At 49.0% G+C, this 27,848-nt stretch overlaps 1 protein-coding gene across 2 annotated transcripts in view; it reads right to left on the reverse strand.

Annotated features, from left to right (window-relative positions):
• Positions 1–5,048: 5,048 nt before the first annotated feature.
• The window catches only part of sptbn1 (spectrin, beta, non-erythrocytic 1), a 48,562-nt gene continuing 25,762 nt past the window's right edge, over positions 5,049–27,848 (reverse strand). Inside the window, exons 3-36 of one of the 2 annotated variants that reach the window (XM_028971962.1) lie at positions 25,793–25,944; positions 22,350–22,523; positions 22,049–22,140; positions 21,768–21,848; positions 21,566–21,681; positions 21,224–21,336; positions 20,951–21,138; positions 20,720–20,837; positions 20,132–20,290; positions 19,311–19,613; positions 18,528–18,681; positions 17,364–18,234; positions 16,971–17,108; positions 15,297–16,053; positions 15,017–15,219; positions 14,856–14,946; positions 14,630–14,776; positions 13,450–13,713; positions 13,130–13,354; positions 12,393–12,482; positions 12,034–12,312; positions 11,813–11,943; positions 11,281–11,485; positions 10,704–11,078; positions 9,808–10,052; positions 9,443–9,581; positions 9,272–9,356; positions 8,878–9,074; positions 8,661–8,755; positions 8,516–8,570; positions 7,484–7,698; positions 7,224–7,397; positions 7,094–7,136; positions 5,049–6,538 (exon numbers count right to left, since the gene is read on the reverse strand). In XM_028971962.1, coding sequence (XP_028827795.1) covers positions 6,308–6,538; positions 7,094–7,136; positions 7,224–7,397; positions 7,484–7,698; positions 8,516–8,570; positions 8,661–8,755; positions 8,878–9,074; positions 9,272–9,356; positions 9,443–9,581; positions 9,808–10,052; positions 10,704–11,078; positions 11,281–11,485; positions 11,813–11,943; positions 12,034–12,312; positions 12,393–12,482; positions 13,130–13,354; positions 13,450–13,713; positions 14,630–14,776; positions 14,856–14,946; positions 15,017–15,219; positions 15,297–16,053; positions 16,971–17,108; positions 17,364–18,234; positions 18,528–18,681; positions 19,311–19,613; positions 20,132–20,290; positions 20,720–20,837; positions 20,951–21,138; positions 21,224–21,336; positions 21,566–21,681; positions 21,768–21,848; positions 22,049–22,140; positions 22,350–22,523; positions 25,793–25,944 — 6,905 coding nt within the window. In that variant the 3' untranslated portion in view covers positions 5,049–6,307. The remainder of the gene's footprint in view (positions 6,539–7,093; positions 7,137–7,223; positions 7,398–7,483; positions 7,699–8,515; positions 8,571–8,660; positions 8,756–8,877; positions 9,075–9,271; positions 9,357–9,442; positions 9,582–9,807; positions 10,053–10,703; positions 11,079–11,280; positions 11,486–11,812; positions 11,944–12,033; positions 12,313–12,392; positions 12,483–13,129; positions 13,355–13,449; positions 13,714–14,629; positions 14,777–14,855; positions 14,947–15,016; positions 15,220–15,296; positions 16,054–16,970; positions 17,109–17,363; positions 18,235–18,527; positions 18,682–19,310; positions 19,614–20,131; positions 20,291–20,719; positions 20,838–20,950; positions 21,139–21,223; positions 21,337–21,565; positions 21,682–21,767; positions 21,849–22,048; positions 22,141–22,349; positions 22,524–25,792; positions 25,945–27,848) is intronic. The other variant, XM_028971963.1, reaches the window with a different exon arrangement.

Below are 27,848 nucleotides of genomic sequence, written 5' to 3' on the forward strand. Positions count from 1 at the left end.
ACCCGATTATAAATCAGGACGTTTTAAGTGTCCTGTCCTGTGGGTTTCTATTCAAGTGGCCCCACTCGGCCAGCTGGGATCGGTGAAGGATTCACGCCGAACAACGAGAGACTCGCAACTCACTACCGAGCGCGAGTTGTGGCAGAGGTGCACCTGAACCCCGCACCAGGACATGGCACCCCACGTCACACCCCGACCAGCTGAATGTTCCCTGGCGCTGCTCATTTAATCACGACCCTGCCACGCCGGCCATTGCACAGTCTGTGCACTTTAGCAGAATCCAGTTCTCCTTGAACATAAATATTTGCTTGCATTATAGCTTCTTTTTTTATTACTTTTACTAGCTTATTCTTCTTTTATTCCATTTTATTCCCCCCATTAATTCAATTATTTTTTTTTATAAATTATACTTTAACTGTGCACAGTCAAATCAGAGCGGTTTAGGGGGCATTGCTCTGCGTGTTGTTCTGTTATAACCATGCAGGCGACATGGGGATAAAAATCTTGAATCCCTCTCTCCACGTTACTGCCAGGCTCACGTTTTAGGGTTGTTTTCTCTGGAAAACTAAACCTGTTTCATTCAGGCTTCATCGACGACTCAACGCAACGAACGAATCGCTTGAAGTGAATCTGTTCAGTACGTTCCCTCGAAAGGGTTGTGGTTCGCGAACGACACGCCAACTACAACTCCCAGGATGCACCGCTTCCGCCTTGTCCAAGGTGCTGACCGCGGAGCCTTCAAGGAGAAGGTTGACGTCACGCGACAGTTCCCACGGATACATAATTACCTGCGCACGTAACGTCAATCGACGTCTGTGGAGATGTATAATAAAGAGTTCCACGGCCGTTCCCTCTAATTCCCTCCAAGGTGAAGACGGTGTGTCCTCTACGCCAACCGGGTCCTTATAGAGACGCAGGGGTCGCCCTTAAAACTGTATACAGTGGGGTCAGTGTCATTTAAATGTAGAAAGTCCCCAAATATGAGTCCCATTTGGGGGGGGGGGGGGTAGTATCCTAGTGGGTAACACACTCGCCTATGAACCTGAAGACCCAGGTTGAAACCCCACTTACTAGCATCATGTCCCTGAGCAAGACACGTATCTCCAGGGAGTGTCCCCAGGGGGGACTGTCCCTGTAACTACTGATTGTAAGTCGCTTTGTTTATAAATAGTCACAATGTTTTATAAATATAAAATATTGATTTAATTTACTCATCTGATTGTAATAAAAGTTTGACGGCCTCATAAAACATATTCGTTTGAACACAACCACGGGACGTTTTTGCGGTAGCGTCCTAAAGCACAGTTAATGAAGGAGACAGGAGAGGAAAGGAGGCCGATTTAACTCCTCAAGCATGGGAAGCAGATGGCCAGTCGCTGGCGCTTGATGTCGGTCTCTCTCTCTCTTCGGGTGACATGCGGCAAATCTCCGCCCAGCGTGGTCGACTAAATGACACAATCCCACCCTAATCTGATTAGGCTGGAACAGGCGGCCGCTGACGAGCAGGGAGTTCCTCACGAACCCACGGGGAGCACGTGACCGTCCCCAGAAGTCACGCAGACACTGATGCGCAGGGCACGCCTGCAGCTGAGGTTACGTAAGGCGTGACATGAGATGACGAGATCGTTCAAAGCGACTGGAAAGGACGAGAGTGATGATGTCATTATCTGACCGTCACTAATAAGTGATAAGTGATAAAGTGAAGTGATTGTCATTGTGATACGCTGCAGCGCAGCACAGCACGCGGTGACACAATGAAATGTGTCCTCTGTATTTAACCACCACCCTTGGTGAGCAGTGTGTGGCACCTTGGCGGATCGGGGCCGTACAGGCGCGTACAAAACAGGAAGAGGGTGCAATACCTATAAATCCAAAACTGACAAGGAAAGTCCATTTTATTTACACACGGAAACCCGGCAACCGGTCAGCTCCTGTGGTGGGATGTGAGATGTACATTTTTCCCCCAACTTACTTAAACTAGTAAACCTCTCGATTTAAATCAGGGTAATAAAATGACCAGATTAACCCAAAACTGTGGCATGAGAAATGTGCCTCGCCATCTGGCCGCGCAGCTTGAAGGCCGCGTCCCGGCCGTGCGTGAAGCGGTGAAGCCTGTGCTGCGCCGCCGTCTTGAAGCCCTTCCCAGACGTGGGGCCGGGGGGTTCGCCGGGGGACGTCCTGAAGCGTTGTGGGCCGAGCGAGGCAGGCGTGCGGCTTCGGGTGCGTTCTGAGGTTCGTGGAGGTCGAGAAGCTTTTGTCGCACCGGTACGGCTTCTCCCCCGCGCGTTTCCTCTCGTGTGTTCGGAGGTTCGTGGACTGGGAAAACGCCGCCCCACGCTGCTCGCACTGGAACCCGCGGGTGCGTTTTAAGAAGCGACTTCTTTGAAGACGCCGCCCCACACTGTTCACACAGGTAGGGCCTGTCGCCCGTGCGCATCGTCCCGGGTTTTGCAACGCTCGGTCCGGTTGGAGAATCCCCAACATGCACTTACTCTTCATTGTGCCCGTCTGCTGTAAGAATAGATTTTAAAGAAATCAATTTGCAAAACATCCATATACACACATGCACACACAAAAGGTTTGGTGCATCATGTTCAGAATGAAACAAGTAGCGTTAAGTGACATTGTAAATGGGGTGGTAGTGGCCTAGTGGGTAACACACTCGCCTATGAACCAGAAGGCCCGGGTTCAAATCCCACTTACTACCATCGTGTCCCTGAGCAAGACACTTAACCCTGAGTGTCTCCAGGGGGGGACTGTCCCTGTAACTACTGATTGTAAGCCGCTCTGGATAAGGGCGTCTGGTAAATGCTGTAAATGTAAATGAGGGGATGTAATGAGCCCATTTCCAGCACACACCTGAAGAGGTTGGCTCATCCTTCTCAACATCTCCCGCTGGTTCCATGGCTCTACCACGGTCTGGGGGCGGTGATGAGGTCTTCCATCTTGTGACCCTGAGACATTCAACATGCATTGCTAAATGACTCAGATTTTTTATATTATTATTATTATTTTAATGACTCATTTTTAATTTAGATAGCACACAATAATTTGAGAGTTATATTGCCTCATCCTATTGTCGGCAGGGTGTAGGTGAAGTGAAAGTGAAGTGATTGTCACTGTGTAACACTGCAGCACAGCACACGGTGACACAATGAAACGTGTCCTCTGCTTTTAACCCATCACCCTGAGTGAGCTCTGCTCAGTGGCACCTTGGCGGATCGAGTAGTCACCATGGAGATGGGACCTCGCACATGCAAAGCAGACGCTCTACCACTGAGCCACATCCCCACACGTCGTAAACTCGCTTATCTATTACGAGATACGGGTCGCGCCCAGCATATTTTTATTATGATTATTAATGGCATTTTTACTTCCGGCATCCTATCCACGCGACTGAACACACGAAAAAAATCTAATTACAAATGAACGACACATTATGACCCCCGTGCAGAACAGAATAAACTACTGCACCCAAGTCATGCAAAATACCGAACCCACTGCTAACTTTACTGAGGTTTCGTGGCAGTGTACGCAGTTTTCAGCCTGTGATTTCTGGTCAAATCTCCACCTCTCCTCCTGTCGTCGTGTGTTTGCGCGCAGCAGAAGTTATATTTCGAAGTGAGTATGCAAACGTAGCGAGTACTTTAACCGCGAAACACGTGTAGAACGGGGGTCGGAGAGGGGATCAATGGGCGCGTATAGCAACACATCGGCTCGATTTACCACCCTTATTCCTCTCCGAACCGCGGGTCCACCGCTACTGAATAAGACAAACAAGACCAGCGACACCAGCAAGACGCAGCGGCGGGAAACGTGCACAAGGGGGGCGGCCCAACGCTGAGAGCCAATCAGCGTTGCTCCTTTCTATTTTCACGTCGTTGATAGGTCATCGGGATTCGAGACAAAGACCATTTAAACAAAGACGATGTACTGTATTGTAGTACCGCCGCCATTTTGGACTGAAACCACACACTACTGGCCGAAGAAGTAAAATAATGGCTAAGTAAACTGCTCGTATCTCAACGTATGCCCAAAAAACTTAAAAAGTGGTTAGTTTCAAACCTGTAAAACGAAGGAGTTGTGATATCTACGTAGTAATAGTTCAAAGTCTAAATAATCTAGAATCTAAGGCTAAACTAAATAAATAATATCTGAAAGTTGAGTCATGGACTTCTTTCTTTAAGGTAGATACGTTTCATTCTGCATCCACAGGACTTTATCATTCTAAGGGAAGTTGGATAGTGACCACAAATTTAAGGCCGTTAAGTTTCACCTCACTCCTGCCTTGAATTGGCTTGGGAGTGAGTGAGTGAAACCTGGATTGAGGTGAAACCAACCCTGAGGATAAATTTGTGGTCACTATCCAACTTCCCTTAGATTGATAGAGTTCCGTGGATGCGGAATGAAACGTTTCTACCTTAAAGAAAGAAGTCCATGACTCAACTTTCAGACAACTTCACCTGGATGACTGAGAACCTTCACAGACCTAAATAAATAATGTGGATTTATATGTATATGGCCCCGATTCATGCTTAAAGAACCGCATATGCCATAAATGCTGTTAATTTGTGATCATTGTTTTTTTTTTGGAATGTCTGGAGGGCTTGATGCATCATTTACATTTTATGGTGTTTATCAGATGCCCAGAGCAACAGGGACAGTCCCCCTGGGGACTCTCAGGGATAAGTGTCTAGTTCACGGACACAATGGTCTGAGTGGGATTTGAACCTGGGTTTTAGAGGAGGTTTATAGAGGAGTGTCTTACCCTCTATCATGATTTTTATTCGCTGAATAAATGGGAGTCTCTCCCTTTCCTTAGCACTAAAACTGGGCCAAAAACAAATCATTTTTGTGCTGAGCAGCAGCGGCTGACGTGACTTAATCTCAAACATATGGCACAAGCATATGGTGGTGTTGGCGATGTCAGTCCACTGCCATCACCGCACATGAAGCTGCTCCGTCTCCATGCGTAGAATAACTCCCACACGCATTCGTGCAAGCATGCGTTCATTCAGAAGCACACACACTGGTCACACCAGACCTGGTAATGTTTAAAAGCATTTTAATGACATTCGCACATATTTAACAGAGAAAGGTAGAGGTCTACAGGTGCAGTTTCATACATTAGAGACCGAGGCCTGAGTTTATATATATACACCCAGATGCCTGGACTTTGCAAAGGATTTCATTCCTATCATGTTTTTTTTTCTTCTTTTGATTGTGCAGTAAGATGGAAAATTCAGTACAATAGATACAGTGACAGAAATGCACACTATTTATGAAAGAGCAGGATAATGTGGCAAATAAAAAGTAATAATGCACAGTGCTATAGCCAACAAGCAAGCAACCATAATTTTTTACTTTTTTTTTGAGATTTGGAGTTACATTACCTTTTCCAGTAGATGCTTTTATTTCCACTTGTCCACTTAACATCCACAATGCTTTTAAGTGTTTATTATACATCTAGTATTTATACTCTCCTCTATTATTTGAAACATATATTATGATGCAACCCAAGGGAAATGACTTTAAACAAAAACAATAAAGGAAATTAACATGAAAAATCTGGTAATATAAAATTAATAGGATTAATACTCCTTTGTATAGAACATTCTGGTAGAAGGAATTTCATGAGAACTGCAGAGTTTATCACGCCCTTTGAATCCAAGCCACGGTCTGTTCATTGACTCTTCTTTATTATTAGTAGCAGTGGTTCATACGTTACAGGGTTAAAATTCGTAGTAGCTACCACAATAAATGGAAGTGTAGAGTATTTGGTCTGTTTGACCGGTTCCAATCATCTGAACTGGAACCTGTCCCACTAAAAGCGATGAGAGAATGCTAATTAATCCTGAAGACAGCCTCACAAAATTGAGGAAATGTTCACACAATGAGACCCCTTTGGTGACATACAATTACAAAAAAAGGAGTTATCAATAATAGAATAAAAAAAAAAGAGAATAATATTAATAATAAAAGAACATAGCATAAAAACGCCTGGTCCGAGAAGTTTCTTTATGGGAATCCCCCAACACACCGCACCCCTACAGCCAAAACGCCATTTTTTTTTCACTTCATTTGTTTTTCTTCACTTTGTACAAATTTGTAAACCCAATTCTCTTAGGCACAGAGTGTGGTGTACTGGTTTCTTTAGCTTGCATGCTGGAATATCACTGGATATGGGCACACAGAAATGACAGAAAAGAATATAAGAAGAATAAAAGAATAAGAAAGGTGGGGAGTACGAGTGTCTCCATCTGCTGGAGGGGAAAGACGTAAAGAAACAGGGAGGGACTGACGCGTTCTACTGCTTCTTCTTGCTGAACAGACTGAAGCGCTTCTCTTTGTCTTTTTCCTTGTCCTTCTCTCGTTTGCCCGGGCTTGACTCTGTGGTGAGGGTGACTGTGGCTGGCAGGGTCTGGGCGCGGTTGGTTACCGGGGTGCTCTGGTTGCTAGGCGTTATCTCAGACTTCTCGGAGGAGGCCGAACCTAAGGTGGCGTTCTGGATGGCCTGGATCCACGTGTTCATCTCCTCCTGCAGGGTCAAAGGGCACACGTCAGTGTGGTGTGACAAACTTGAACTTGCATTGGTTTTGTTGCTAAGCAATGTCAGTCACTGACTGGAATGGACCATGTAACTATACCTTAGCTTTCAATTCTGTGTAGAATTCTATATTTTTTAAGTTTTAAAGCAAAAGTGACTGTTTTGTGATGCATAGTAGCTAACAAAATAAATGCAAGTACTGAGCAGATAATGACACACAATGAAATGTGTGGGGCAGTGGTGGCGTAGCAGGAAAGGAGGCGGCCCTGTAATGGGAAGGTTGTGAGTTCGAACCCCCAGACACTGCTCCCCGGGTGCCTCTCATGGCTGCCCACTGCTCACCAAGGTGATGGGCAGCAGTGTGTGGGGAGCTTTAGCTTTGCTAAAGGGGACCTCACTGGCACCTTAACTGTTGGGAATTTGCACCCAGAACCCTTCAGTTACGAGTCCACCCAGAACCCTTCAGTTACGAGTCCATATGCTTTTCACCCTGCTTGATGGTTGTGATGTAAGAGAGGTGAGGAGAAGGAGAAGACGGGCACTTACATCATCTTTGGCTTGGAAGAGATACTCATTTCCATCTGTAACTCTGCGAAGAAGAAAATGAAGCCATTACTGTTGCATCCTCATTATTCATTAAACCCCAGGCATCGTTTCCGGTTTTCTAGTCTCTTACTTGAGCTTGAAGACGTGCTTCTTCTTCTTGTAGTCAGTGGCCACCTCACACACGGCGTCTCTCAGGCTGATGGGGATCTCGTTGTGGTAGGGAATGCCCTGGCTGGCGGCCTTGTTGTCTTTGTAGAAGCCCATTTCCTTGTTGTTGATAACGCAGTACACGTTATGCCAAGACCTGAAAAGCCAAGCGAGCGAGAGGAGATAAGATAAGATCCAACGCAGGTTTAGCTGCCATCTTGTTTGTGTGGCGTCCGCAGGTACCTGCTGGAGGCCTTCTTGTTGTGACCCTCCCACTCGTGTTTGCGGTGCAGGAATCCCTCCAGCTGGGAGGAGGGGGAGTCCTGGCCTTTGGCTGGCAGGGTGGAGGACTGGCTGCCCTTCGCTTTCCGACCCGAGGTCGGGGACGGCAGGGGGCTGGGCTCCTTGGAGCTGCGCTCAGCCACGCCGTTGACAATTTCCCCTCCATCCACTCCCTCCTGAGAGCGAGACGGAGAGAATGAGCCCACCAACATGGGAAATGGGCAGGATATAACATTTTTTTTACGGCATTCGCGGCACATAAGAACCTGCAGTGACAGCACTACCATTTAAACGCGAAGAGAGTCACTGGATTACTGGCTGAAAAAGTTAATAAAAGTCCCTGGGACCACAGCAAAAATCATGTGCAGACTGAGGCCGAGAGGGCCGAAAAGCTCCAAGTTGATACTGTTGGCAGGAAAGATGAGGAAAATCACACAGAGTTCACTGCAAACGCATTACTTTACCCATGCCATTGCTACGGGTCGAGACCCCCATCCGTGATCTCGGTGGGAATCTCTCTGCCGCTGGACTAAAAACGTCTCCCACGCTTCATTTTGTGTTAATTCAGTTGGTGGCTACAAAAGTACTGCGGAATACTTCGATTTCTAACATTTGGAATGTTGAATAGAAATTGCAATAAAACCCGCATCACCTGCAATGATCCATTTTATTTTAGTCGTTTTAGTGAACAAACAGAATAGGTGTTTAAAAGTTGGTGCATAATAAAAAAAAAAAAAAACTTTAAGCCTGATTCACATATGACAAATATCAGAAGCTACTAAAGAACAGGAAGCATTAAGCACGGGTCACAACGAAGAACAAACACAAAAAGTCATATAAAGGTGGAACCAACCTCTGGGTAGCTTTTATATGTTTATTGACATAACTTACTTCTCTTCCCTTCACCGGGCATTTGGATATTTTTTGACATAAAATAAGAATCTAGAAAACAACATAACATTGGTAGATGTAGATGCATGGGCGGAAACTAACCCTGGGTGAGTCTTGGTCTGATGCCAGTCCGTTCTGGGCAATCTGCTCTCCTTGCCTAGAAGAAGGTCCAGATAAACATGGATTAATCCTGTTTCCTTCCACTTGTAGTGTTGACTATAAGAATATGAGAGCAACTGTGACCAACCTTTCTGCATCATTTGCATTTACATGGTCTGGTGTCGGGGGTTTTCTCCTCCTCTCTTCTTCCTCTTGCAGTCTTCTCACTTCCAGTAACTCCATCTGATAGAGGACAGGGCAGAAAAAAACCGAATCGTCGGCCTTCAACACACATCCCCTGGCCCATGATGCAGAGAACCCATCGCACAGATCCCTCTTGGCTGTCATGGTAACCCCCTGCTTACCGTGGTCAGCCTCTCCAGTGCGGAGAAGCGCTCCTCCCAGGTGGCGGCAGACTTCTCGAAAGCCTCGTGCCTCTTGATGAGCTTCTCCACCTCATCCACACTCTGCCCCATCTCCCTGCTGGACAGGTAGGGCTCCTGGCCCAGCAGCCAGGCCTCCGCCACCCCTGCATCCCGTGAGAACTGGTGCACCTCCAAAACTAGACACACACACACATACACACGCACAGTGGAAAAAGGAAACGATCAACTTCCACTTCCTCTCCCCACACGTCACTTCCCAAATCATTCCTGGAGATACTACTTTGACATTTTGTGTTCCTCAATACAGTAGCAGAACTTTGACAGATGTCACTGATTCTAGGGGAGAGCATGATAATGATTAAGTCAATCTTACTCAATCTTAGCCACTCCCATCTGTCCTCCCATTTGTCAATCATGTCTTTCCTCTTGTCCGTCAGCTGTAGCAACCTCTCTTTGATCTGAGGGTCAGACCAAGAGGGCTGGTTAGAACAAGGTCAGCCATGCTGGGTCTCTTCTCATGAACACTCTTCAGTGCAGCACCCACCTCCTCCGAAGCGTAGTGTTTCCGCGCCAGGAGAGACTTGCCCAGCTCGATGCAGGCGGTGAAGCTGTCGTTACGGGCATCAATCTCGGCCTTGATGCCCTGGTGGTTGTTCATTAGGAGCTCCACTGAGGAGACGTCTCTATAGGGGAAAAGTGTCGTTTCATTCAAATAGATAAAATTGCCATATTATATTTATGACAAGTAAAGTTCTGTTTTTATTTTTAATACGGATCTGAAATGATTAAAATATTAAGATAAGCAACTTCTGGAAAATTTCAGCTTTCTGACAGGCTGAAGTTCAGTCTTTCAGCAGCAGGAATCTCGCCTTGTGTCGTCTTTCCAAACCCTCTGACCCCTGCTCGTACCTGGGTTTCTCCTGGGCCTCGATGAGGCGGATGACGTCCTCCATCCACAGCATGAGGTCCCGCACCATGCTGAAGAAGCGGAACTTGTCCCCGGTGTCGAGCAGCCGCAGCCTCCTCCCATCGCAGGCCTCCAGCAGGCTCTTCCAGGCCTCCAGCACCTCGCTCTCTCGCCTCTGGATGTCGTCCGCCTTGTCGCCTGCGTACGCCGACTGCAGACGGGCAGCGTCCTCCTGCAGCTGCTTCACCTGTCGGAAGTAGTGGAGGTGTACTTCAGACTACTTAGTATTAACAGAAACTGCATATTTAATAAGTAGATTAGATTCTTTTTAATAATGTGAAATATGGTACAGTGTGAGTAGTGTTGTTTTTGTCCATAAAATTTTTGACGAAATATCTTCATCAATGAATCTTTAGGACGTGACGAAAATGAGATGTAAATGCTGGTCATGTGACAATAACTAAAACAAAATATATAATGTAATATTGTTGACAAATAAAATATACTAAATATACTAAAATGTCTCTTTATTTTCGTTGACAAAAATGAGACAGGATGTTATTTCCATTCGTTTAATTGCGTTCGTGCATTATTTAGATTTCAGAATGCTTGTGGTGGGTTGTAGATATATGTTGGTTATCAAATGGCTGGGAGAAAAAGACGAAGCGAGTTTTTGACACTTTACAAGTGGAAAAAAAAAAAGACTAAAAAGACTAAAATACCATTTTCACCGACTAAAATAGTCATGGATAATTCTGAAATAAGACTAAAATGTTCAGACTTTTAGTCGATTGACTTGACTAAAAAAAAGTGACTAAAACTAATAAAAGCTAAAATAACAGCTTGACACAAAAGAGAAATGAACACAAGGCGCCAGTGTGTGAGTGTATGTAAATACCTGTGTTCCCAGTGCCTGGATGTCATGCTCGAAGGTGGTGTGCATCCTCTGCAGTGTCTCCACGGTATTCTGGTCGCGGCCCAGCTCTTCCGGAAGCTTCTTATGCTTGTCCAGGATGCGGCTTAGGATCTCCTTGGCGTCGTGGTAGAACTTGTGCAGCTCGTAGGAGGCGGCGAGTATCTGTGTGCGCGTGTCAATCAGCTCCAGCAGATCCGCCCACGCCTCGTTCATCCCATCCTTCCACTCGGCGATGGTCGCCGCGTCGGCGTGGCCGGCGTTGATCAGCTCGTCTGCCATGCGGTTGACGCCGTCCACCCGCTCCTGCCCGATGTTGCCTGTGTCGCGGGCAAACTCCCGGAAGCGCTCCTGCAACATCTGGAGGCAAATGCTTGTTGATTATTCTCCAGACAGATGCGTTGTAGATGCATTTTATAATGTCATCAGCGATACGACCAGCGAGTTCGCGGCTCGTACGGTTGCCCCAGCAACACAATGTTAATAGCAGGACTGGAATGACGTACACATTTGCTTATGCGGCATGGTGTGTGTGTGTGTGTGATTAATCCCGGTCCGTTACCGTGACATGCTCGTAGTCCTGGCCAAGTTCGTGGGATCCGGCCACCACCTCCCTCTCTGCGATCCACTGCTCCAGGTCGTCCACTTCGCGGTTGAGCTGGAACAGGCGGAAGCGCTCGTCCAGCCTCCCGCGCCTCTCTTCGGACAGGTCCTTCAGCCCGGCGTACAGCTTATCCACCTGCGACTGGCGCATGCCTATCCTCTCACTGGGGGACAAAGACGGTTCGCTCTGAATATATACGCTACCAGTCAAAAGTGTGCATTTTTTACATTATAGAAGAAAACTGAAGACACAGGACGATGAAATAACACACAACAGTGGCATCCTCATTTTCCTTCATTTTGGGGAAAATGGTGTTTTTCGAGTGGGCATAAGTGCAAAACCAAAAATGACCCTCCTTTGATCCAACTATGTGTGTTGATTAGATTTTATTACTAATATGAACAAACAACAACGACCTTTCCCACAATATTGTAATCAGCTTTTCAGATGTACCAGTGTGTATTTGTTTTGTAGGCTAGGAATCTCTGACCTTTCTGGGTGACCGTCAGCCACCAGCCCCCTGCTGGTCTTGGAGAGCTGGTGCACCGTCTCGGCGTAGTCTTCCACCGCCTGCTCCAGGATCTGGTGCTTCTTGAGCATGGTCACCGAGCTCTGCTCATCCTGAGAAAAGGAGAGAGAGGGCCAGAGGGTTCAGGATCTTATCCCCCCACTGTCCCCGCAGCTCATTCATGCTCACGCCGTCACACCCACCTTGGCCTTCTCCTCAGACATCATGTAGAGCTCCTGCTCGCTCATCCAGGCCTCGGCCTCGGCCGCGTCGAAGTAATACTGCTGAGCCTTGTGGGCCTCCTCCAGCCGGCTGTGTCTCTTCTCCGTCTCCTCCATGATCAGCCCCCACAGCTGCTGCAGGTCAGCCAGCCGTTGCCGGATGGAGTCCTCATTCGGGCTGTCCGCCCTCAGGACGCCCTGGCTGCGCTCGAAGATGTCATCGCAGCGGGGCTGGTGGCCCTGAATCTCCTTCTGCAGCGTCTGCAGGGGCACCGGATTACTCAACTGGTTTCCACCGGCAAACTCCGAAACGAAGCGAGCAACGCGAGCTCCGGTCTCACCTGGTTCTTCTTGATGAGCAGCTGAACGGTCTGCAGGTTGTGGCCATGGTCCGTAGACGTCGCCAGTGGCATTCTCTCCTCAACCCAAAGCTGTAGAAAAATCATGTGCCGTTCAAAATTGCGTTTTTTTTGCTTTCATATAGGCCTTCGTGGTCCCCTGATACCGTATCCCAAGCCTTGGTGCAGAATTACAGCCACAATGACATTTCCCGGGACGCACCGCTTCGGTTTCTGTAGCTTTAAATGCTAATGAGGAGGACAGATGAGCGGCCTATTTGCGGAAATGCGCCAACACCATTCACCAATCTCAAAGTTTGGTGCAAACAGGAAGTCGTGTCTGCGTTTTCTCAGATAAAACGACACGAACCCACTGGTTCTTCTGAGTCTCCCGTGACTGAACAAAAAAAAAAATTTGTGCTCATTTTTACATCCAACCTCTGCGCAACTGCAATGCTTCACACGTTTGGAAGCCATGACGGTCGGTGGAAAAAGTTGGCCGAAAAAAGCATGAGAAAGGGGAGGTAACCTTTCACCTTATGACATCATAAGGGGAAAAATTCCAGATCCAACCATCTGAGCCGCTCTCTGTACATATCGCCATTTCTAGCCACTGCAGGACCATAACCAGACTACGGGAACTCGTATTAATGTTCAATAATCTCACAAAATACATCTTCATGATCGGGGACCTTTAAGTTACCCCTTTCCTCTCCTTCGTGACACAAACACAAACTCACAATCTCGTCCTCAACGTCTCGGTTGAACTGGTGGATCTCGCGTGAGGCCATGAGAAAGTCCTTCCTCTTCCTCAGCGGGTCCAGCAGCTCCTGGAACTTCCTCTCCAACACCTGCCTCTGCCCGTCCACCTCCTCCGTGTCCTTCCCCTCCTGACTGAGCGCCAGGGCCTGCGTCTGCAGCTCCACCACCTCCCTCTGGCGCACCTCCACCTGGCTCTCCAGCAGCTGGGAGACAGACACGCCCACATGAAAGTCAGCCTCCGTCCCCTTGGATGGATCAGAATAAATTCGACGAAGGCCCTGTGCTCCCACAACTGTACCTGCTGCTTCTTCAGCAGGATGCTGACGCTGGTCAGGTCTTTGCCGTAGTCGTCCGACTGGATTTGGCCCTCCAGGCCGCCGAGCCACTTGTCCAGGTCGGCGCAGCTCTGGGTGAACAGCTCGGCCTTGTTGGCGTCGAACAGACACTGCGCCTTGGTCTGGGTGGTCGACTCCAGCTCCGTCCACATCTGCTGCAGCGCCGCCAGCTTCTCCTTCACCACCGACTCCGTCTCCGGCTTCTCCGACACAAGCTGCTTCCCTTCCTGTACAAGCGAAAGGAAAAACAGAAATGAGGAAACGTGCTGGTGGTCAGAAATCCTTGGGACACTTTACACTTTGACAGAAAGCGATGACAGAGGAAGGTCTGTGGGTGTGGGACGGGGTGCAGTGGGACCTGTAGGATGACAAATTTAACGTGAAACATCCTTGGGTCCCATCAACACCCCTTCCCTGTGCGTGGTCCAGCCAAACTGTGAAAGTCAACCTCATGACCCCCCCGACCCCTTTTATTTTATCTGCAGGGCTTCTTTAGGATTAAATTTCATCTTTCAGGTATACATTTAATACTTAATCGTAGAACTGATGCATCACGCTGCAGACGTGGACGATTCTGCATGCATGCAGTGCAGAGCATAACCGATTATATTATAATGACGTTGCTTAGTGACTTTCTGGCGGTGGCATTAAATTCTATTTAAAAAGGAGTGCCGGTAGTGACGCGGACATTCGAAATGAGCGCCCTCCGAACGGCATATGGCATTGCCGCTCCGCCGGCATTACTTTGTCGCTTCTTAACGCCCATCGCTGCTTAAAAGTCGGCGGGACATCCGAACGCTGGTCCTGAACACCCGTGATTCACGCTTTGATTTACTCCAATAAGTTCAGTCCACACTCACCACGAACGCCTGGTTCATCTCACTGACGGATTTAATTATAAATATTGTAAATAATGTCAAGTAATGTAGAAAAAATTGATGGGATGCTGGTCTCTGATTCACTGGTCTCAAAAGTTCAGACCTCTATTTCCCAACTGTGAATCTCAACAACCCCTTTTATTGTACGTGCACGGCTTTTTTAGGATTAAATTTCATCTTTCATGTATATACTTAAGTGTATGAAGCGTGCAGAATTACGCTACTACATGCTACTGATCCAAAAACGAACCTTCTGAAGTCTCACCTTCTCAATTTTGTCCAGCCACTCCTTGTTGGACTGCAGTTCGGCCATGAAGGCCTGGTGTTTCAGCCACTTGCTGTGGAGGTTGCGCGCCTCGTCGTACGACATGTCCTGGGCCGTCAACATCTTCTCGTTGATCCACAGAGACAGCTGCGGGAGGACACGTGGGGGTTACATACGGCTTCTTTAAAAAACCGTGGAGAGTAACCATGGAGAGAGGGCAACTCACCTCCTGACAGTCCTGCAGGAACTTCTGCAGGTCTCTGTTGTCCTTTAGCCGCATCAGCAGCTCCACGGCCGCCTCGCGGTTTCTCTTATGCCTGGACGCAGAACGAGGTCGTCAACACAACACGCATCTGGAATTGCGCTCGCGCTGGGATCGGAAGGTACCTGTCATCGATGGACGTGGCCCTCTCCTGGATCTTCTCTGCGTTGACGTTGCCGTCACTGGCCAGCCTCCTGCCGGCCTCCACCACGCTGTTGATCTTGTCCTCGTTGGCGTCCATGGTGGTCATGAAGTCCTCCTGCTTCTTGATGGCGGCCTCGGCCCCCTCCAGGGTGGTGGGCATCTCCGTGTGGGCCAGCACATACTCCTAGGCAGGAGACGGACGTCGTTATTTGTGCACCATGGGTTTATATTTTGAAGCTACCTTCTGCTGTCCCTCTTTACCTGGTTGTTGAGGAAGGCCTCCGCCTGCTTGGTGTCCCTGAGGAACAGCTGGTAGGCGTGCGACTGTGACAGCAGGTTCTGTCGGTTCTCCCACATCTTGTGCAGCTCGTTCCAGCCGGTGTCGAGCGCCTGCAGCCTCTGCCGCAGGAACATGTACTGGGCGTCGGTCTGGCCCTGCGTGACCATTTCGCCCATGTCGCGCATCTTCTGGTAGTCCTCTTCGTAGTTGTCGATCTCGTTCTTGATGCCCTCGTGCTGCGCCAGCAGCTTCTCGGCCTCGGCCAGCGTGTTGGGCATGTCCTCGGAGGCGATGGCCGTCTGCGTGCGCGACAGCCACGACTGGAAGTCGTCCAGCTCGCGCAGGAACTGCTGCAGCTTGGAGGCTTCGCCCAGCGAGGCTTCGCGGTTACGGAGCGTGTCTTTCATCTCCTCCCACACCGAGTTGATCTCCGCCAGTCGGCCCGTTATGGCCTTTGCCTGGTCGGGATGCTCCTCGGCCAGGCGCTCTGCTTCTCCACGGAGGTCTCCCAGTTTGGCCTCGATGGCGGCCAGGTCGCGCTCCATGCCCGTCAGCTTCCGCTGCAGCGCCATGACACCCGTCAGGTCGTTGCCCAGCTCCTGAGTGGACTCGATCACCTTCGTCTTCTCGCGAATCCAGGACTTGGTCTCGTTGCAGTCCAGGTGGTAGTTCTGGACTCCCAGGGCTGAAATGAGGGATTCCTTCTTCTGATCCACAAGATCGCGGAACTGGCTCCACCTGGAACCACATAAACAGCATTTACACGCCAAATACTTCACCCGGAGTGATGTGGTTACACTAGATTTAGAAGTGTATTTCTCTAAATGTGCGCTTTGTGTCTCTTTTTTTCTAAAGACTTTTACTTTGGTTACCCGTATTCTGGTGTGGGTAAGGGAATTATAGTGACAATCTGGATGTTTAATTAATGGTAGAATATCTAAGTGTTAGTGATTCTGGTTATGTCAAATATGTATCTGTATTTTATGTGTATTTATGTATTTGTATTTATGTACGAATACAAATATGTATTCTGTATTTTTTGTTTGTTCATTTTATTATTATTGTAAAAAGTTATGTGAGTCACCCCCCCGAACAATTGTATGGAAGCAGACGTGCCCTTGGGTTAGTGGGTCAGGGACCCGGTTCTGTTCTCTTGAACACATGGCGTGAGCGGTAAGAGGTACATGGGGTTGGTGCGCAGAAGGTTTCTATTTTCATTTTAAATTATGTACATATTAGGAATATTTTGTATGTGTGTTATTTTGTGAATATTTTGTATGTTCTTATAACACTGTATATTATAGAGAGAGGCGCAGGAAGGAGACGCGATGTTCTGACGGCAATTTGCTTTTTGTGCAGAATACACGTGGTTAAGCAAATCTCTTGGTGTCATCTCGTCATTTGCTGATCGAAGAGCAAAATCAAAAAATACACAACGCAGAAAAAGAACTGCTACATTTACATTTACGGCATTTATCAGACGCCCTTATCCAGAGCGACTTACAATCAGTAGTTACAGGGACAGTCCCCCCTGGAGCAACTTAGGGTTAAGTGTCTTGCTCAGGGACACAATGGTAGTAAGCAGGATTTGAACCTGGGTCTTCTGGTTTTGCTAAACGAGTTTTGTTGCTAATTTAAGATCATCTGTGACTTGCCTGGTGTTTAGCTTGTCTTGCTGAGCTTTGATGTCCTTCTCACTGGGATGTCCGCTGTGCATGAGCTGCCGGGCAATCTGGTTGACCACGGCGACCCGCGACGCCTGGTTGTTCATCTCAGGCTCCAGGCTTTCAAACCTTGGGCACAAAACATTCATCCTCAGCGTGCCCCGAAAGGTGCCACCGCATACCAGCTGTTCCCCCTAAATGGCTGCAATTCATCTATTCTGTTTACCTCATTATCGCCTGAATGAGCTGATGAGTCTGAAATCCATCACTCACCCCCCCCCCCCCCCCCCCCCCCCCCCCCCCCCCACCCCCCCCACATCTGTGCAGGAAATCCTGACCCACCTCCATCCCACAAGAACGGAAGGACGCTGGGATGTTCTTTACCTGTGCTGAATCACTTCCAGGTCCTCGAGCTTCTCTGGGATCTCCATGTGGTTGAGCCACTGCTCCTTCTCATCGATCCAGACCTCGCAGGCATCGGCCTCGCTGAACATCTTGTACAGGGACAGCGCGTCCTGCAGGGCCTGCTTCCTGAGGCGCGTCAGGTCCGCCACCTCCTTGTAGCGCTCCTCGATGCCGGCCAGGCGACCTTTGACCTGTTCGGACTGGGCGTGCTCGGGGGGCAAGGCGGCGGCCTGCTCGTGGAGGGCGTCGACGACGGGCCGGTAGCTGGCCACCTCGGCGGCCGCGTCCTTGTGCTTCTTCACCAGCGCCTGCGTGGAGAACTCGTCGTGGCCCACGTCGCCGCTGGAGACGATGCGCAGGGCGTCCAGCGTCCAGGCGTCCACGTCGTCGGCGTCGGCCCAGAACTGGTGGAGATTGCCGGCGTCCTCGAGGCGGGCCTTCCGCGCGGCCGCCAGCCTCTCCAGCGCCGCCCACTGTGCCTGGACGTCAGCGACGCGCTCGCGGATCTTGGCCTCGCCGAAGTGCCCGGCGTCGGCCATGGCCTGGCCCTCGCGCACCGTGTGTTGGAGGTGCCCGGCGCGGCCGCTCATCTCGTCCTCCAGGGCGCGGTGCTGGCTCAGCAGGCGCACCGCCCCCGTCAGGTCCTTGCCCACGTCGTCCGATGACAGGATCTGCTCCTTCTCGCGGATCCAGCCCTCCACCTCGGCCATGTCCCAGAAGAACTTCCACAGGCGGCGGGACTCCTCCAGGCGTCCCCGGCGCTCCGCGGCAAGCTGGGTCAGCTCCTGGTAGCAGAACTCCATGTGGGCCACGCGGTCACGGATGACCTGTGGGTCGCAGGGTTTATAGCCTGGAGAGAGGCAGAAGATGGATCACGTAACATCCCGACACATCATACGTATGGTGGCAGTGGTGGCCTAGCGGAACCGGCCCTGTAATCAGAAGGTTGCCGGTTCGAATCCCGATCCGCCAAGGTGCCACTGAGCAAAGCACCGTCCCCACACACTGCTCCCCGGGCGCCTGTCATGGCTGCCCAGTGCTCACTCAGGGTGATGGGTTAAATGCAGAGGGCAAATTTCACTGTGTGCATCGTGTGCTGTGCTGCTGTGTATCACATGTGACAAACGTCGGAAACGGACTCACCCTCCTGGTCGCTGGCGTATTTCTGCGCGTTGGCGTTGACGGCCCGCACCCGGTCGGCCTGGATGGCGATGTCGGCCTCCACCAGCGCATGCTTGTGGAGCAGGTCCTCCACCCCCAGCAGGTGCTTCCCGTAGTCCTGCGACAGCAGCAGCATCTGGGGGGGGGCAGACATGTTCCCTCAGTGCCGTCCGCTCACCCCTCCTGAATCTGATCTTTCCCTAGTCGGTTCACCAGGGGCGTGGCCACAGAGCTGTTAATCAGCTCGTTCAATCAAAATCTGAAATATTTAGTATTTAATCATTTGCATTTGTGGACTTTTAAGTTGATAAGTCAGTTGTGTAGAGTTACATTTACATTTACCAGACGCCCTTATCCAGAGCGACTTACAGTCAGTAATTACAGGGACAGTCCCCCCCCTGGAGACACTCAGGGTTAAGTGTCTTGCTCAGGGACACGATGGTAGCAAGTGGGGTTTGAACCTGGGACTTCTGGTTCATAGGCGAGTGTGTTACCCACTAGGCTACTACCACCCCTAATATCTGTTGCTTCCATATTTCCCTAATCATTTCACCAGGGGCGTGGCCACAGTGCCATGTTTGGGTGACCAGATGTCCGGCCGTGTTTTTAGACTTGTCTGGGTGATTAAACAGTCGTCATTTCATTCGGCTTCTACGGGCATATTCGTGCTAGTAATAAAACGGCATAAAAAATGCAGCTCTTGCAGCCCCGCAACTCCATCAAAAGAGAGCCTGGACACCCCCTCCCTTCTCTTTCCGGCCTCACCTTCATCTCATCCATCCAATCCATGATGTACAGCATCTCCTGGAAGACCCTCTGCAGGCCCAGGTTGAGCTCCAGCCTCTGTCGACGGGCCTTCAGCAGCTCCAGCAGGTAGTCCCACAGCCGCAGCACGTTGTCCTTGCGCGCCGTGATGCGCTTGATGTCGTGGTAGTTCTCCGCTTCCAGCTCCCTCGCCACGGCCACCACCGCCTGCACGCGCTCCTCATACGCCGCGATGTCCGTCTCGATGGCCTCGTGCTTCTTAGTGGCTGCTTCCACCGCCTGGAGGTCGAAGCCAAAGTTGTCCTGCAACGGGTGGGTGTGAGGAAAAACAGAGAGAGAGAGATGGATGTTAGCATCGCCTATTGCTCTGGATACGGCCTGTGTAGCAATTACTGCTCGTTTCAGTGCGTAACGAAGCCGAATAGAGAACAGCGGGGTTTCTCGGTTTCATTCTCCTCCAGGCTTCGGCACTGTTGTTTCATCGCCTTCCAACAATTTTCAGAAACACACCAATCAGTTGCAGTAATTGCTCGGTTTGTTTCAGTATTCATGCAAAAAAACAACAACAAAGATTTCAAATAAAACTGCATTTTCCTGACTTGTCCACTAGGGGGTGCACACTGCACTGCTTGACGTACAGCCCTTGGGAACTAAACGTAATGACAGTAGTTTCCATTTAATTGGCAATACACGGAAGCTGTTTCTTGCATCTTCATAAGATCTTCATGTGTGAGCTCTTTGCTGGACATAATTTGTGCATTATGTTGATATTGTGTGCATTGTATTGTAATGTGTGTGCTGTAGATTCTGCAGTGGTGTACCTGTGAGACAAGACGCTGGTTCTCGCTCAGCCAGGTCTCCCTCATGGCAGCTTTCCTGTCAAAGCGGCGTGCCAGCTGCTCCAGCTTCTCCTGGCGAATCAGCTCCGTCCTCAGCGCCAGCTCGCGCTCATGCTCCGCCTTCTCCAGCCTCTCCCACGCCTTAACACACACACAGATGCTTACTTAACTGAAGCCTTCCACAATTCTTACAGAGAACTCAGGTCAAAATCTTGAATACATTTTTTTAAAGGTGCTCCAGTACTTGAATGGGACTTTGTTTTAAAAATTTATCATAAAGACAGCCCAAGCACAGATTATACACATGAAGGACTATCGCCGTTTTACCATATATTTACATTTACAGCATTTATCAGACGCCCTTATCTAGAGCGACTTACAATCAGTAGTTACATAGGGTTAAGTGTCTTGCTCAGGGACACAATGGTAGTAAGTGGGATTTGAACCCGGGTCTTCTGGTTCATAGGCGAGTGTCTTACCCACCCTCCATACCTCAAGAATAGAGAATATCAGCAGCAGTTTTCACTGAGATGTTGGCACTCCCTGCGATGTGTATCTGTGGCATCTCACCTTGTTGATGTCCGAGATAAGCTTGCCTTCTCGTGGCATGTAGACTTTCTGGTTGTTGGCCCTCATTTTGCTTTGGATGGTGAACAGAAGCACTTCCAGGTTGCCCTTCTCCGTGAACCTGTGTGAGGGGAGTGAGGCGTGCCACTGAGTGGAGGAAGAACGCTGGGTAGACATATCTCCAAGCCAAGCAGCACATGGAGGGGAGTGGTGAGGACTGGGCAACACACGTACTTGGGGGGCTTTTCCACCGTGCGATATGTGTTGAAGGCCTGGAGCTGCTGCTGGACCCCCACCAAGGAGTTGGCAAACTTGCGGTTGTTGAGGATGATGATGGTCTGCTCGATCCACTCCAGCAGGTCTGAGGCCAGAGACTCGTACTTCTCAATCATCTTCTCCGTCTCGATTGCGTTGTCGAGCACCTGAGGAACCACACAGTCGCGTTCACCAAGATCCGGTTCTTTGCTGATGTTCGGATCGCGCCTGTTAAATCCAGATGACACTGACCTTCCCAATGCGCTTGCCCTCGACCTTCAGGGCCTTCATCTTGGAGAAGTAGTGGTAGTATGTGACCACGTAGGTGATCACAGACTTCTCGTCAGGGTGATCCACGCTGATGTCTATGTGACAAAATAAAAAGCTAATGAGGCATGAGGTATGCAGGACCTTCTCAACCCCACCATCACCGGTGGGAGATCCAGAGCCAAGTTATTTCTGATCTATTACTGATCGTGTGGCAACCTAGGCGCAGATGTTCCTCTATTGTGGTACGGCTGCCTTACTGAAGGAATACCGTGCATGCAGCAGGAAAAAAAAAATTCTGGAATGTTCTGTAAAAAGGGTGCTAACCTTCAGGGTCCAGCAGCTTGGTCAGGCCCAGGTGCTGCTCGGCCAGGTTGAAAGCGTTCTGCAGGTTGTAGTGGGCGTTGGATTTCTTCAGCTTGTCGAAGTCGATGAGGTCTGGCCTGAGGGCACGACGAGAGCCGACAGTTCAAAAAGTCATCTAGTTTACACCAGGTAGGACGAGATATATGGCAACTAGGTGAGGTACCTGTGTTTATGGATGAGGGCATTGAAAGCCATCCCATCCCGCCAGCTGGTGGTGAAGTTATGAATGTTGACATTGGGGTAGCTGCAGGGGGAGAAATAACACCAAAAAAACGGCTCTGATAGGCAATTCGGGCAAATTCTTCAACTTCACCAACCAAAACCAACAATGTGGATTTTTGCTGACTACAAGCATTCCTCAGCATGAGGAAACAACCCCAAACCACCAGAATTTTACATCGATGATGCTTCAAAACTTCAGAACTTTATCTCCCGCTCGCTCACCCTGCGGTCTTCATCTGACACCAGAGCAGCAGGGCGTCCTTGGCAGAGCGCTTCTCCTTGTTGTCCTCCGTCTCCACGCTAATGTCCTGGATCTGTCAAACGGGAGGACAGCGAGACGTTTAAAACAGCCACTGGGAACCCAGCGGCCCCACAGCCGCCCGCGGCCTGACTGCTTACACCCTGCGCCTCGCTGTGACCTTAAAATATTCTGGAGTAGCGTGGGCCAGATGTGCGATATCCTTTTAAAATTGTAAAGATTAACAGCAATGAATTCTGGGAAAAATGAGTAAAGGCTGCCCACCTGGAAGCGGAGGATGATGGTCCAGATGAGGCCGAGGGTGAGGCGGTGGTTGCCGTCGACGATGTCGTGAGAACCCATGTTCTCCAGGTGAACCCTCTGCTCCTTCAAGAACTGCAGGGCCTTGTCCACGTTCTCCAGGCAGTGGATGCGCATGCGGCCCTTCGTAGGCTTGGGCTGAGAAGACACGTCCCACAACTTCAACACCCGGGTATACACACGGCTACTTCCTTGTAAAGCCAAATTTTGTACCACAATACGGCCCGGCGTGGCTTTACTGCCGCTCTGTTTATTACGTGAACTTGACTTTACCAAGATGGCGCCATATTTCAATTACAGCTGTATTGGCCCTATTTTTTATTCACTGGTTTTCCAGCACCGTCTGTCTGCCTTCGATGTTATCTACAATCAATTCAATCAATTTTCATTTCTAAAGCGCTTTAAAAACAACACAGTCGACCAAAGTGCTCTAGAAAAGAAGGATACAATTACAGTAAAAAAGTCGAGGTGAAACAGGACATGATGAAAATTATAATAGTCAACCCAACATCTCAAAAAAAGTCTACATGTTTGGTTTGACTTGAATATTACTCTTGGACTGTGTTGTTTCGTTTCTCTACGTACTGTCTACCATGTATGCAGCTGAAGTGACAATGAAGCTCAACTTCGACTCATGACCTTTATGATTCACGTGTACATAAAAAAATCCAACAATCAGGGCTGTGCGATAAATAAAAATCAAGTTCCTTCATCATAATGGCCGGACGGGCAGGGGGAAGGCATCTCTCTCCCTCGGCAGGTTGCATGTTGAGCGTTTAATGAATGAGTGAATGAGTAACTGTGCCGTAAACGTCCTTCCTGCCCCCTCAAGGTGATGCGTGTGCAGACTTTGCCCTGAGGTGCGGTTCCGGCGCCACTGGAGGGAGGATTTGGTTCCACTGGACGGCTAAAATAGGTATGTGTCCCAGCATGCTCTGAGACCTGATTCTGACAGCACTGGTAGATCAGATGATGTACAGTGTAGTCTGCGTACACACAGACACACGGTAAATAAGCCAACAGCATGGATGCCAAAAACTGACATCAGAGTTTCTGGGAAAGTCCATTTCATCACTGCATTATGGCAGCCTCTCCCTCATCTCGCTCTGATCTTATCAATTTTCATCTCTCGAAACAGGAAAATTCATTCTCAACACCTCCACGTGAAGTTCGCGGGAGGGTGGCTCACTAAACCGTCCGACCTGCCCGTCGGCATCTGCTGGGCTGCCATCCAGAGCTGTGTCAGGCCATATCAGATAAAAAAAGGCAGGTGCCATCGGGACACGCCGACGCCCACGTATTGTGCGTTAATGAGAGTGAACGCGTGTGTATTTGTGGTCGTCCGTAGGAGAGAGTCGATAATTCAGGTGTGTTTATTGTGTTCTGATGAAATCCTCAAACCTCATAATTCTAGCCCTGTGGGGGCGGAGCTCTGGTCAGATTACACACTGCACTGGGGCTGGTCACTATGGCGACGTGGCCTGAACTATTCCCGCCCACAGCGAAGACCTTTGTCCTTCGTCCCCTTTGCAATATCTGGCTCTTTAAGCACCATGGCGGCAGGGTGAACGAGCCCGTGCGGGCTAATCATCGACGGCAACCAGGGAGCGAGAAACAGAGAGGCCTTGTCTGATTGGGCAAGGGCCGTATGGAGCTTACAAATAAATATCACACAAATCACAAATATATTTGATGATTCGGCAACAAATATTACAAGATTTACAAATAAACGTAACACCGTTCACAAATGCATTTCTCGAAAAATGTATGTGATGCACAAACATCAGTGCGGTCACGTTTACTCACAAACCGACAAACCCGCATTTACAAATCAACGTATATATTTGTGAATGCACTTTTTGAAACTTCCCTGATGGCGCTCGATTCACAAATTTTCCAAAAGGGAACCGATCAAATGTCTCCTTAGTGTACAGCCAATCACATCGACCGATGTTTGAGAGTTTTATGTAATGTTGACAAAATTGTAAGAGATTGCGAGAACACAAGTTTCATAAAGTGAAACAAGATTTATATATATATATATATATATATATATATATATATATATATATATATATATATATATATATATATATGTTTGTGTGTGTGTGTGTGTGTGTGTGTGTGTGTGTGTGTGTGTGTGTGTGTGTGTATATATATATATATATATATATATATATATATAAAAAAGCAAATCTTCCAGTGTATTGTCGTGGTAGTTACTTATACTGCGTTTATCCACGTTCTCACATTTTAAAGTGCAGAGGGGTTTTATCGCCCTAAGAGGATGTGGTGGGAACCCTTTATGCTGATGTGGTTTCTCTCTCTCTCTCTCTCTCTCTCTCTCTCTCTCTCTCTCACACACACATTTGGCTCAGGCCCACGTGTGTACGCGGCAGGCATACTTTGCCTATCGCTCACCGCATTCCAGATAACGTATCTGTCTCTCTGGGCTAATACCCTGCAGCCGCCAGGGAAACACGCCCCCTATTAGAGACGGTTTCGTTTCTACAACAGTGCAAAGGGGTTGCTACGGCACAGAAGCGTCCTGCGCTGCGCTTCACAAGCCGAGACATTTTTATTTGTGTCTCTTTATGTCCGAAAGATTGTCAGTAATTACAGAGTTTTGACCAGGCAGAGTAAATACAGTGATTGTGACCGAACAAGATCGAATTCTGGTTCCTCATGTTCCAGGAGGGCGTGAATTAACTGGCTATATGTGGCAATAAGTAGTATTTCGTTTTGGGCTCGTATGAATGTGCGTGATGCTCGATTTCTCATTTTCACATAAGAGTCTTCGGGGGAGAATAAGAAACGCGTCATTCCCAAACGGAGCAGAATAGCATCCAGGTTAGACACTAGAGGCCCCGTCTGGGTTTTATTGCCGCCTTCGTGTCTACAGTCATTAGGTTAATGGCTGAACACTACTAAGAGATTATTGTGTGACACTGTGTGGTCTTTTGAAAAGCTTTTTAAAAGCCTTAACAGGGTAAAACGTGGACAGATAATGATTTAAGATCAATTTTAGATCCTTTCTGCCTGCATTGTGTGGTTACGGGTTAGGACTGTGCTCTATATGGCCCAAATGACTGGCCTTAGGCTGGCTATGAAGGTATTGTGTGTAAAATGATTTATATATGCAGCTGAAAGTATAGAAAAAAGATACAGATAAAGTTTGTATCTGTATTTGTGAAATGATGCAATAATCAAACAGGAGATCATGTGATAACTGCATGATTTTCAGTATTAATGCACTGGCCAAGTCCATTTCAGTGGAGGTCAAACTCAGGTAACCGAGTTGGGCGCTTGGAGGTAAAAGGCCTGGGTGTTGCTGAGGGCCTTTACCCCCTTTTACCAAGCACATCCGCCACTGTTCTGAACCAATTCCTGCGGTCGACAGAACTCACCAGCCTCTCCCCAGACAGCACCTCCAGCAGTTTGATGAGCATGCGTCCATCTCGCAGGTCCATGTAGAGGTCGGTGATGCGGCAGGAGACCCGGGCCAGGTGGGAGTTCACCCATTTCGTAAAGGTCTTCTTTTGGACTGCTTCACGCTCGTCTGCAAACCAAAAAGAAACCAGGAAATTTTAGCGCTGTAACAGTGAAAGAATGCACATTGTAGCCTGGCATCACACCATTGTAGATGTTATAAACCACTTACACCACGCTGACCCCATATAACTCTTCTGAAGGGGTTTTAATGACACAGAAATAATATATATTAAGTAAATCCGAACAATGTTCTGAAGGTAAATGCAAACTATTGCACATTTTTCTAAATAATTTCATGTGCTGTGCTGTGTACTGTGTACTGGGGTGGTAGTGGGTAACACACTCGCCTATGAACCAGAAGACCCAGGTTCTTACTACAATTGTGTCCCTGAGCAAGACACTAAACCCTGAGTGTCTCCGGGGGGGGACTGTCCCTGTTACTACTGATTGTAAGTCGCTCTGGATAAGGGCGTCTGGTAAATGCTGTAAATGTAAATGCTGTGATAATCATGATTTCAATAGAAAAATCCCAATTTTGCGCATTGGGCTGAAGTGTTGAGTCATTTTCATTTTTTGGATATTTGGAGAGAAGGCTGTAGGAGCCGCTGCTATCCTGTTTATGCTACACGGCTGCACCTCTCCAGACACCGACGTCCACTTTCACATGCGCAGACGTAAAAATTCCCGCTTATTTATAATCCACCCCATCTTCCTGTTATTGCATTCCCTGTCTCTGCGAGCATGTAAGCAAGCTGATTCAATTGTTCTCGCTGGCCCGCTAAGCGCGGCGACGGAGCGTTTCCTGGTCGACCCTTGCGCAAGGAAGACCAGCTGACGTCTACGGTGGGTCTGGATCTTCATCTGGCTGCAGACCAGGGAGTGGCTCGGACAAAGGGCCGTCTCACATGAAAGAACGCTGATCGCCCGCTTCGCAGAGCGGAAGCGGTGTTAAGGTAGCGAGACCAACGTGTCGATGGGTGGCCCCCGAAACGTGGCCCCGAAGTCCACATCTGCCACAGGGCTGAAAACCAAACCCACACAAACATAAAAATAAACAGAGCAAACGCCCCCTAAAAGGAAGATTAGAACCGTGCAAGACAAGCGATGCCGTGCAGAAGGGTGGTAGTAGCCTAGAAGACCCAGGTTCAAACCCCACTTACTACCATTGTGTCCCTGAGCAAGACACTTAACCCCGAGTGTCTCCGGGGGGGGGGGGGGGGGGACTGATAAATGGCGTAAATGTAAATGAAGCGCGTTTTACACATCGGACTGCTGGAATCAGCATGAACGTTTGCATTTTACGCCGAGCACGGAGACAACAATGTACATACGACGTACAACGCTGCTCTTGTTGAGTGAACGCACTAAAGCCCGAATCCGGTTTAAATTACGACTTTTTTTCCCCCCACTTAAAAACCCAGCCACGCCAGCTGTGCCTGACGCGGGGGACGCTGCTGACGTAGCGTCTGCCGGTTCTGCTGCCTGTACGTTCCGGAGCGCGCACTGAGACCAGTCAATAAAAAGGCCGACCCCGGAGCCAGATCTCCCGAGTTGCACCCGTCCAGCCTGCCTCGTAGAAGCGGACACGAGGACCCCATGAAACGAACTCACAACATTTACATTTACATTTACGGCATTTATCAGACGCCCTTATCCAGAGCGACTTACAATCAGTATTTACAGGGACAGTCCCCCTGGAGCAACTTAGGGTTAAGTGTCTTGCTCAGGGACACAATGGTAGTAAGTGGGATTTGAACCTGAGTCTTCTGATCCATAGGCGAGTGTGTTACCCACTAGGCTACTACCACCCCACAAGCTGACAGTGTCTCGGGGACCGAGATGGACGAGAGACTACTGCAGTGAGCAGCCAAGTGGTTAACAACCAGCTAACGCTCGGTGCGCCATTTTGAACATGGTGCCCAGCGCAGCACTAGGCGCTAAGCATGGGGCTTTATTGGTGTGAATTATTTC

This window comes from Denticeps clupeoides, chromosome 3 (assembly GCF_900700375.1).
Source record: "Denticeps clupeoides chromosome 3, fDenClu1.1, whole genome shotgun sequence".
NCBI lineage: Eukaryota > Metazoa > Chordata > Actinopteri > Clupeiformes > Denticipitidae > Denticeps > Denticeps clupeoides.